General features: G+C 34.4%; 1 protein-coding gene across 1 annotated transcript; it reads right to left on the bottom strand.

The window, feature by feature from the left end:
• Positions 1–317: 317 nt before the first annotated feature.
• Positions 318–12,061, bottom strand: LOC110461371. Its single transcript, XM_021514819.1, has 10 exons — positions 12,014–12,061; positions 11,222–11,224; positions 9,747–10,064; positions 9,183–9,434; positions 7,369–7,502; positions 6,813–7,121; positions 4,398–5,352; positions 3,638–3,674; positions 1,800–2,182; positions 318–1,300 (listed from the first exon to the last, which is right to left on the bottom strand). Exons 6-9 carry the CDS (start codon positions 6,827–6,829, stop codon positions 2,058–2,060), a joined length of 1,134 nt encoding a protein of 377 aa, XP_021370494.1. The 5' UTR covers positions 6,830–7,121; positions 7,369–7,502; positions 9,183–9,434; positions 9,747–10,064; positions 11,222–11,224; positions 12,014–12,061; the 3' UTR covers positions 318–1,300; positions 1,800–2,057.
• Between the last annotated feature and the right edge of the window lie 277 nt (positions 12,062–12,338).

Here is a 12,338-nt window from a genome sequence, read left to right as displayed (position 1 = left end):
ACTCTGTCAATTATCAAAATTATTTCAAAACAAACGTTTATTTTCGAAAGGTACAAAGGGGCAGTACACTTTGTAAAGAGCAGAAAATTACTTAAATACAGTGTACATCATCATGTCTAGATATTCAAATGGTAAAAAATGTTAACTCCGAATACAGAACAATATAACAAAGCACATCTGCTGTAATAAGATGGAAGATTTCACAAGTGTAATATTCTAAGCATGCGACATATATTTAAAACTTATAATGAAAATAATTAGTGTCAAAATCACTCGGTATTTTACATCTACATGAACATGAACATTGAAATCACAAATCAATAAATACATACAAATAGCTCTCAGAGGATGTTACTTACAGGCTCGATATCAAAGAGAATATCACACTGAGAAAAATGTTAATATGCCATCACCTAGGTGCCAAAAAGACCACAGTAATATATTTTAATGATAAAATGATATATATTTTACTGTGCCGATATTTCGTTGATAGTTTAATCTTGCTTTCTTCTCAGAATGTTTTCTTACATCTGCAATCTATGAACCATTATTATAAGCTGCTAGAAAGATATTTCAGCTTTATATGTATTTATTGTTATTCATCGCAATTGCGAACACAGAATAAAAGCGAACATTAAATTACCCATGGATAGGAATGTTTTATTCACTTTAACAAAACAAAATATGAAGGTTTCAAGAATAATTTAATCTTCATCTGAGATTAACTTTGAATTTGAGAAAATTAACCTTGAGTAAATCACACACATATGATAGACGCCTTTGTTTCATCTTAACGTGTTGTCTGAACTGTTAAATATGAATGCTTTGTCATTAGTATCATTTCTACGGAGTATTTTCTGGTTACAATAATATTGATTTACAAGGTTTGGCTGATATTTTTTAGTTAGTTATAACATTAATCTTATATATGTACATGTGTGAAGGAAGGTTTGTGAATGTCAAGAGTGACATGAATTTATTTCACACGTTCATATTGTCCTTCCTTATCATGGTGACCAAATCTGTGCTGTTGTATGCCAGTCCATCCGACAAACCTTCATCGCTGTCAACAACCTGCCGATGGTTGCCTTCGTCTGGAATCTGTTTATCCAAAACCGGAGGAGAGAACTCATCCTTGCCTGGAAGGTGACAGGATGACCAAGTTCATGCTGCTCTATTATTGGAGGTGACAATCCGAGCTCCAGGCACAGGTTAAAGAACGTGTTGCCAACATTGGTGACAATTTTCTTTATCTCAGCATCAGACGGGGTTCTATTCCAGACATCGCTTGGAATCATTTCTGCAAAACAGATACTTTTTTCTTTGAATAATGTTTCTTTGGGAATAGTTCATAAACCAATTACAGAAAATTTTCGTATACCTGCATGGTAATATATTTATAAAAATATTTTACAAACATTTAAATTATACAGTCATTTAATTCTGAATTTCCTCTGTTAAAGTTTTGAATTCATTAGCAAACCTTTTACGAATGATAAACTGATGTGTGACGTAAAAACAGTCGATGTGGCCGGAGTTAACAAAGACTTATGCCAATTTCAGGCTGTTCCTTTTATTAACCTGACCTCATATTTATGTTTTCAAAATATGATTTGTAAAAGCTGATAAGACTTATCATTGTAATAAATGCCAAGCGTTCACAGAAAATTCCGTTACATTGTTATAAAGATTTTCATTTGCACCTGCTCAAGTGAAATTATCACTAAACCAAAATAGAATAGTTTTTCCTTTAATATCATAGAGATAGAAACATTTACATGCTATATCACAGTACGTACGTGTAGTTGATGTTTACATATGTTGTGTTTATCATGATGTGCAAGTTATGTCTTCTTTTAACCTTGATCTAATGATTCCTCGTCAGTTTCTAACACTTCGCTGATACGGTCAGCTGCCATCTCAGCCGCCGTCATAGCTCGCTCGATATCCTGGAACGTCTGATTCGGGTAAATGACTGTCCATTTCAGAAACAACTTTGTAATCAGTGTGATTCCCGCAAAGTTTTGTGACTCCCATTCAGTGGTCCGGATTTCTGGTTAAGGAAGGCCAAGATGGATAAAAAGGCACTCACAGCTAGATGAGTCGACCGGACGGGACAAACGACCAAGTTCCCTGGGGGTCGGCCTTCTATTCGAGATGGTTGTGTCGCACTCCGTCGTTTCTAAACCAATCAGAGGACAACTAATAGTAAGACCTATTACAGTGTGTAAACAACTATACAAAGATAACAATTGAAGTCCTCAATGTTTACATAAGTGTCACTCAATCATCTATTCGATAGTTTGAAGTCGATTATGCAACTTAATGCTTCAAGTATTTGTCACATATACGTACACCGAGACTATTCCAATTTATGTTTACTTGCTGCGAAGATTAGGGAAATGTATAGTTTAATTTTAAACGAGTTGATCTTTATCAAAATATTTGGGTCAAGGAAGGCTGGAGTCTTTAAGACATCTATAAAAGTTGATAAAAACTGTAATTAAGCGTACTATTACCCGAATCAGACGTTCAAGCGTTGGTTCGCTAGAAACAAAATGTTGTACAATGCAATATAGTCTAGAGAGTAATTTGAAATTTTCATAACTAGTGATCTACATGAGCATTAAAATCGTTGGTTGTGCATGAAAAAAATATCATATTTCGATCAAAGGTTGGCGAAATTGGTACGTTAAAACAGGTAACTATCAAACAAATCATGGATTTAATTATGAGAAGCACGGTCATACTGATAAAAGTTGTATTTGCCGCAGTAACATTACAATATCAAAACGGAATAGGAATTGTAGCACACTGACTGTGTTGTAGCTAAAGTTGATAATTTGGTAATGGCGATTGCTTATGATGGCTATCAATTCTACATCAAACGATACTACTGTTTCAACAACTCTTTAAATGGCAGCAATTTGTTATATTTACTATTTTAGACTTACTCTCCCGACAGTTTTCGTAATTTCCTAACCGAAATGATAGGTTTTCAGAAAATGAGACTGCACTATTACATTTTTAAATCGTTTGCGCAATAGCTTTCAATGAAATAGTCAAAGAACAAGATTTTACTGTGTCACCTGGCTGGTTATTTTTGACTAGGTCCGTTTCCTTCGATCTCACCTTGGGAAACAGGTCTAGTATCGAGGAACTAGTTTCTTGATATATATTATCCCTCAAGCCCATTTTCAACGGTGAAGAAACGTCGACTTACGGACGGTGTTTCGTACACTTGTTATTTGTGCACTATAGCTATGGAAGGTGACGCAAGAACAAGATATATCTTGTCCTGAAATTGACCATACATTACACGTTGTGAAGAAGAAAAAGCCACACTATATTTAAAAGATATCCAATATAATGCCATGCTCACAGCAATACATACCATATATGACTAAATACTGTACTCACTTCATTGATTCACATATCAAACGGCAGCATTTCTATAAAACCTATTTAATCCCCTGTGCTGGACAAATATCAATCGCATACATACAAGTATAAACTGAAATATACCGAAGTTATTTTCAAATTCCAACGAGGCAATTAATACATTCATACACTGAATCCGTTTATTTGCTAACCCTTAGATGATTTATTGATAAGATTAGTTTGAATTCGTCCTTACCTGCGCCATTTTCTCTGCCTTCAACCGTCGCTAAGTGCTGAAAAAGACAAACGTTATCAAGAATAAATATTTCTTTTCCACTTAATACCGTCATACTTTGTGTATGGTTTAAACTATCTTCTAAAAAAATAAAGAATAAAGAATGCAGTCGTTTACCTGTAGTCACCTTTCAACATGTATAATACTTGCCGAGGATGATTTAGACCAATAGTGAATTGTTAGAAAAAAATCAACTTTACCTTCACGAAATACTGAATTCATGATTAGTATTTATTGACAGTTTAAAGGTTTAATGCATTTCAGCTACATGTATAATAAGGAAGAACAGTTTCACTATTTTTCCACTTTAGCTATTAACTTTTTTAAATGACAAATCAAGCAACTACATCTATAAGTTTCAACGTACATGATCAAAGTCTTTGCAATACATCAATTGGACATTATTTTTGATGCTGACCATTTGTTGATCCAGGATAACGACATCGTTAAAGTGCAGACTTTTACAATGCTAACATTTTGAGTAAACCTCCTACTGTGTCTCTTTTCTTTTTATTCGGTTTTCTTTTGCAATATTAGAATTGATTGACTTTAACTCTGCGAAATGCACCGAAACCTAACATATTTTATGGATTGCATCCTTTAAAAATCGACTTATAACGAACAGTAGGGTGCATACTGGCATATATATATATTTTTGTGTCACCCAGTTCTGCTAGTTTATTTTAAAACGATATGCGAATTATAAATATAAGCATGTTACCTGTTCGATGTCCCAAAAAGTGGTGTCCGTTTTTGTTAGTCGATGTTGTGCTCGGCATACTACACCTTTACAGGGCACGCCCCTCTCTGAGTGGATGATGCCGTACAGTTGTACTGGGGTGTCGAATGGACTCAGGTGGAAGTTGCAGTGCAGCTGGTGTGCGTACTGAAAGTGTAGCTGGTTACTCATATGCAACGTGTCTCGTAGAATCTGTTTAACTTTTAGCCTAATACGTGGTCCGGATTCTGCGGGAAGTTGGGTCTCTGTCAGACTGATCACAGTCACGGCGATTGTTGACCTCTCTGCGTGCATTGACACGATCACTCTGCAAAGGTCGTCGACCTCGAAACACCCAAAACCCGAATATAGACAAATAGTATTGTCTGTCTTGGTCTGGCCACGTTCAGCTGCCTCCTCTAAACCTCGAATTGATAGTGACGCTGCTTTGTACGCCCTCATGACCTTGGCAAAGATTCTGTGGAACAGCTCATCTGGTACGGAAACGTCTTTGAACACGAAGCATAAGGTTTTAGAGACAAAGAGATTGCTTTGTTGGAGGTAACTGACCTTCTCGGTTATAGCGTCAACGTTTTGTAGCTCCATTAGTTTGCTCGGAATGGTGTACGTTTCACTGAACTGTGCATTTTCTGTAGTGGTTCCCGATATCAGTACCCTTGCTATCAGCCCGAACTTTTCCATCAGAGCCAGGAGATGGGACTTATGAGGACGAAACTTTTGGTTCTTTTCCAGGCTGAGAAGAACATCGATCAACTCGTGGGTCAGCTCTCCATTTGTCGTGTACCGTTCTAAATCTCGGATTAGCAGGAGGTCGTCTTTTGGGAGGAACTGGTCGTCGGTTATCAGGATACTGAAAAAATCAGCAAGCCACTGGGGGTCGTTGATGATGAAGACAAACTCACGAAAATAAATCACAGACCTTGTACAATGCAGGTACCTGCACAAAATAAATGAAGGTGTTATATAACTTGCATTAGTTACATGACCAATAAGAGTGCCAAAAGAAATATAAAAAAACTGGTCCTATGTTTGTTTGGATAGATTTTCAATCTTCATTCAATTTCAATTGGTGTTATGAGCAACACATGCTAAGAAATTGTATCACATTCACCTTCGATTTTTCGACGTTCATACTGAGTTGATTTTGTTTTTCATTTTAATAAAATTATTTACATTCAAGAATGACAAGAAATAAGTGTATGCATAAAGTAATTTCCGATTGAAGTGTTTTTAAATGTGTTTTATAAAAATACACGATAGTACTTTAGTAATTTCTGAGTTGTCATTTTAACGGACGTATCTATAGCAACTTGGTTTTCTAGCTATATCCTACGTAAACCAACTGATAAATTCGAAAGTCCGAAATTATGGAATTATTCAAGTATCAATAGGCATGCTAAATAATGCATGGGTCATCTCCTCATTCTGGATTGGAGTCAAACATCTAGGTAAATGTGATGTGACGTTAACCCAAACATTTGATTTGTCGTTCGTTTCTATTGTATAAATTGTTCAAAGCTTTACATCATAACGTTTGATGAGTGAGGTTATTTTGTATATATACACATTGCGTTGAATGCACAGGGGCTGGGAACGTATATATGTAGCGTTTTATGTGATTTTGCAAAGCGTAATAGCGAGGGTAAGTCACATAAATGTCATGACAGATAGGTTGATAATAATGTACAGGGACAACGGCAGCGGTATTGTAGATGTTGTTTCAGATTATATTCCGAGCATTATCAATATAATGAGTTGTAACGACTATTTTCTTCAACATTGCAATTTAACAGCTGAGACTCCTTGCCGTCTTGATTTTAAATTGCATTCTGTTCAGTTTTAGTGTATGGTGAAGTAATTCTTTTACTTTAATTGGCTTTCTACATCTACATACTATACAGTTTTAACAGCTGTTATACACTGTTGCACGTTCACAATTATAATGGCAACATGAAACTACAATACTGTTGCTAAATTCTGATTGAATAACTCCATTAGTCCTTGAACAAATGACCCTGATAAGCATATATTATTAGGACACCGATACAGCGAATTTTAGTGTTTCAGTAAAAGACATTATAATCTGACATAAAACGCGTCCGTTACCTACACCAGTTTCGATATGTATATTTTTCCTTCAGAATGAAAGGAATACAAGCTTTATTTCCTTAGATATACATGAACACTGTCAAAAAATTGAAATCACTGGCATTTTGTAGTTTGAATTCGAGACACCTCCAGTGTTTCTGAAATGTTCTTTTTTCTTCATACATATGATACGAATAGGAAGAGATAACACCAAAAGCTTATTTACTCCTTAAATGATAAAACGGAACAACAATATCTAGTAAATTGTATCTATATATGTCTATGTAACAACTGTGTAGACATACTCACTCCAGTGCCAGTTTCATTTCCTCCTCCTCCGTTAAAGGGGCTACAGACTTCTTGTTCACTTCAATGACCTCCGCTAAAGCGAGTATCCTGGTTCCTTCTTCTCTGGCGCTAAGTAAGTCCCTCTCCAGCTTTAACCATTTAGTCGGGATTTCTCTGTCCCACTGATCTTGATGCACTGCTGCGTCTGTGATTAAACCTCGCAGTTCTTTTAGTTCTTTGTCTTCGTTTCCAAGGCTGTTATCGGCTGTACAGATCCTGACGAAATTTTGTAATGCTTGCCTTTATTGCCTTTACCAGTTGACCGTAGTCCTGAAACGGTAATACATTCAATAGTTCACATTTTACTTCTTTTGTAAACAGTATGAATTACAAAAGCATATTGGTTTTTCAAGGTAGAGAAGCACTTAAGGACAATCAATTTGTACCAGAGCAGAATACAATGTGTACAAAACACAATTATATTTATATCTTAGCAAACATATTTGTATATGATTAAATGAATTTATGATAATATTGAGAATGTGTTCCACACACATTTAATATTTATATTTTTTACCGTGGTTGCTTGCTTTAGTTGATCGAGGAAGGTGCCGACGAAAATAAGTGGTGGATCATGTGGCTTCAATTTTGGCGCATTGAGTTCAACTGACGAAAATGTGCCAATCAATCGGACCCATTTCTTTAATCTATCTGGACTCAGAAAGATATTATGATTATTTAATAGCAAAGGTGTCTTTAGGAAATACTGATACATATATAGTTTCTTTTTCAAATTACACCATTCAATACCATAGGCAAAGATTTGAAAACTATTGTATACACTTCCAACATACAATCTATGTGTTATTTCCGACAAGAACAATAACTTCAAATAGAACGAGTGTCTAAAAATAAGTTTAATTTCAAAGTTGGTTTGTTTGTTATTTGAATAGAAGGAGAGGGGGTATGGATTCTATTCATGTTAAGAATTTGAAAATTCAATAAATTACTGTCTAATTTCAAATTACATAATGCGTAAAACATCTTTTACGGAATATAAACTACGGCATGGAAAAGATTATAAAAGAGAAATTGTCAGTACAGCATAGTGCAAGTTCAGAATCAACAGAATTACAAAAAAAAGCAAAAGGATAAATAAAACGAAAGGGCTCTTAGTATTTAAAATATGAGGCTTTCTTATATCCTCTAAATACACTACAAACATAGAGTTAATGAGTTGTACATGAAGCAAAGAGTACCTGGACTGGAACAAAGTGGTCTAGGTGTAAAAAAGAAATCGATTTCATCGGCGTCTGGTTGAATTACGTCAAAATATTTCCCCCATAGATAGGAACTATATTAAATAAGCACGTGTGTGTTAACTAACAGGTTAATACTTAAGTTGTATGTTCGTGTATGTATATATATAAATTAAAGATATTTTGTAACTTCCTGTAGCAAAGCAACTCATACTGATTATAATCCTAGACTGGATGTTCGTCAATTCCATCCCTGGATTCAGAATTTCTTTCACGCCGAATCTATATTCTGACTGGGACAACTGTAATGTCATAAAACACTTTAGTCTGATTTCTTTCTGTATTCTTTTCCAAAATAAAAACATAGCAATCAAATGAAAAAGGATTGCAACCTCGCTTTCTGAACTAAACTATTTTTCATCGTCGCTTGTCAATCAGAACATGCTTCGATGTTCATAATGGCCAAGATCCAGGCATTTGCTTCGTCTTAGATTTTCTTCTTTTTTCTGATTTCATCTGCTATACCCGTAAGGTGTCAACTAACCAAATCATTCTACATTATGTACTTTCTAATAGTTATCCCGTTAAAAAAGATACACCAGTTATTAAAGCAAATAAACGAAACAAAATCAACACGTATCCTTCAAATATTCAAGAACACCGTTTCATTACCTTACCCTGTGTGTCATCGCATTAATGTTCAAATAAGATGTATAATTAAAATATAATAACAGTTTCACTGCAAAATATTATCATTTATATATGCAATACTCAAAAAATATATTTTCATTCCGTACCCTAACAATCTCAAAAATACATCCTCTTTTTTCCTGTACCCTCTCCTAATTCACAGTTCTACCTTCATGTCAATACAAACAAATATAATTACGAGTCTCTTTTTTCCCCTTGTAACCACCTGTTGTTGAATATTATGGTGTGTTTTAATATTTACAAAACAGTTTTTATTTATAGTCTTTGTTTCTGTCCCCATCGATGCTTTAAAGACTGACTTCATTCTTGATTTTGACAAGATACCAGTAATTGTTATTTGCAAGATGAATGATGTAAGGGTATCTTTGGACTTGCTGCATATGCATTGAAAAGATAAAAAATGGTTCGTTCATTTACTTACCAGTTTCCAACTTGTCTATTAGAAAGTCTGTCAGCCTGAAGACTAGAAGGTATACACCATGTGATGATATGAACACATTGTGTGAAGCTCGAAATGACGTGTGTCCACCCATATCCCACAGAGATAGAAACGCTCCATCAGCCTTGGCCTCAAATGAAGCAAATTTGACTGCCAACGATTCGAGGTATGTGTTACCTGTGTCTGCTGCAAGGTTTTCTGACAAAGGTAATCTGAATGAGCCGTCTTGGAACCCTATAAAACCACACAATGAAACTTAAGAATAAGTCTCAATGAAGCTCGTTCTTTATTTTGGTTGTTTACTTTATTAAGTTATAAATAATATATTTTGAAGGACATAAAGAAACATTTCCATTGTGAAGTCTCGATGAAGATTGTTCTTAATTTGTTTTACTTGATTAAGTTATATATATGATATTTTGTACGACATAACGAAACATTAACATTGTGAAGTCAGTTAATAGAAACTACAACATGCATAAAATGTGTGTCATTGCTTACATACTGTTATATCCATGGACTTTATGTAAAGTGACAGTAAATTACCTGCTCGCAAGCCAGCTTCTCTTTCTAATGTTTCCATGTTCAGCAATGCGCCCATACGTGTTTTAATCACGCGCGTGGACGATTGATCAGTATTTAACCCCCATTCTTTGGATTTCCAGTCAATAAAGAACCAAGCAGGATGAGAAACAGCTCCCACAGTTGGCTGACGCAACTTAAGGTCGACATTTTCGTTCTTGACCCTGCTACAGAAGGTCGTCTTCCCGGCACCCTCTCGGCCGGTGAAGACTACGCGTATGTGCCGGTATCTCTCCTTTAATCCCCTAAACAGCGCTACGTACTTTTCATACTCAGGAGTTACTGTTAAGGAAAATATTAAAATATTTTCACATATTCGATTAACAAAAAGAAGATAAAAAAAAAGACAAGAACAATTAAATACAAACGTTTCAGGGTCGAAGAACTAAGACACATAACCCTCACAACGGTTCCAAAGGGAAACTCTCTTTCTGCACCGAATGCAATTTTCGTCTTTAGGTCTACCGTCAAATATATGAACTTGCGTATGACATATATGCTCTATGATGATAACCAGTCTTCATTTATGGTAAAACCGGATATACCGAAGACTGAAATCGAGCATGGGGGTAACTTAACAGTGTGAATGTAACGTAGATTGAAACCTCTTAAATGGAAATTTACGGTTGTTCAAGTTTTCTGTTTGTCTGTCTTCAAAAATACGAAACTTAGAACAAGTGTTCGAAAAGTGAAACCCAATATGTAACTAAGATTGTCAGGAATGTTACTACTGGGGAAACTATGTAAAAAAGTCTGTTTGAATATCTTATGGCCAAATTTAACAAAAATGTATTCGACGCAAACTTTTCATTATATTTCAATTAATTTGTTTCGAACTTTAACAATTATAATTGTAGACGCAAGTAATTCTGGATTATTATTAAATACACTGATCAATGAGAGGTGTATGTATTTGGTACCGTTCTAGCAAATATATATATGTTCTCCATCGATATTTATTACACATATAAACACACTTTCTTCAGATGCATTATATTACCTACTAACATGTGCATAAATATGACTTTGCAAAATTGTTTTTTTAAATAACCAACTAATAGTCTAGAAAATGTGTACTATCTAGAACAAGCCATATGGTGAATCTCTTGATATAACATGAAACCTATGAATAGACTTTCTATTATACAGAGCCATTTATCAACTTTCATTACATGACGTCAAAAGTTCAAACAATTTAGCACTGAAACAAACGTCAATTGACGTGATATCGTGATGACTATGCTAAAGTCATCACGATCAAAATCACATACTAATTGAGTCTTTTGCAATGTAATTAGATCTAGAAATTAAAACCATATAGACAATACTCTGCCACTTAACGTGTAGAATGATGCACATAAGTACATGTTTGAAATATCTGATACACGATCAGGTAGTTAACACAAACATTTGGAATAAAATGTTCAGTTGTTACTTACGATCTGTAGAAAGATCCAGTCATAGCCAGGCAGATATGAAACACAATAGACAAAAACTCATCAGTACCTGATTAATCACCTTAGGTTTTGTTTAACGCTCCAATATCAAATAAAACCTTTAACACACCAATTGTTTTATCAAACTTATAATCGAGACAATGATACTTTAATCAATAGACTTTATTTTTATTGACGACGACAAGCCTTGTTTCAATATAATCAGGTTAAAGATAAAGGGTTCATAATCCATTAAGTATACCTTATTATTTAGTTGTACCAGATAAAAACTATGTCATTTTAATTATTGGGTATTTTGTTACTTTTTATCTTCCTATGTACAGTTTGTATTAAGCTTAGAAAAAACGCACACTTAGAGATTGTGGATACTAGGTATTTAGATTATCTTTAATATAATGGGATTTCACAATACTCACTGTCACGGATTCATCGTAAAGTGAGAATTTCACTTCTTTGCAACTTCTTAAGTTTGTTTCATAAAATGTTGTGATGTTGTATTTTTTGTAACACCTAACCTATATAACTTTGATTATTACCTCACCTCTACATGAAATATAATATAATGTTACTACGAATGATTTTTTCCAATCACTAATCAAGATGAATGCTAATGATTTGGAAAAGATATAAATGATGTAACCGTTTTCAGTAATTTCGATATGTAAGTAAAGTATGTATGGTGGCCGAACGGAATTCTATGTACTTCTTTTAACTAAAAAAAACGTCAGGTAGGTAACCCATACATTTGGAATAAAATGCAAAGTTGTTACTTACGAACTGTAGTTAGATCCAGTCATAGTCAGGAAGATATGAAACACAACAGACAAGAACTCATCATTACCTCATTAATCACTTAAGGTATTGTTTAACGCTCCAATATTCAACAAACTCTTTAACAAATCAATCGTTAAGTCAAACTCATATGCGAGTCAATGTTATTTTAACCAATAGAGTTTGAATTGAAAACGACAAGCTTTGTTCAATATAATCATGTTTTATCAAATATAAAAGGGTTCATAATCCCTTCATCATACCGTATCAGTTAGTTGGACTAAATAAAAACTAAGTCATTTTTATTATTGGACATTTTGTTACTTTT

The sequence above is a fragment of the Mizuhopecten yessoensis genome, unplaced genomic scaffold (assembly GCF_002113885.1).
Source record: "Mizuhopecten yessoensis strain PY_sf001 unplaced genomic scaffold, ASM211388v2 scaffold10603, whole genome shotgun sequence".
Taxonomy (NCBI): Eukaryota; Metazoa; Mollusca; class Bivalvia; order Pectinida; family Pectinidae; genus Mizuhopecten; species Mizuhopecten yessoensis.
Note: the sequence above shows the minus strand (reverse complement) of the source record. Positions and strands in the feature narration are given on the sequence as shown.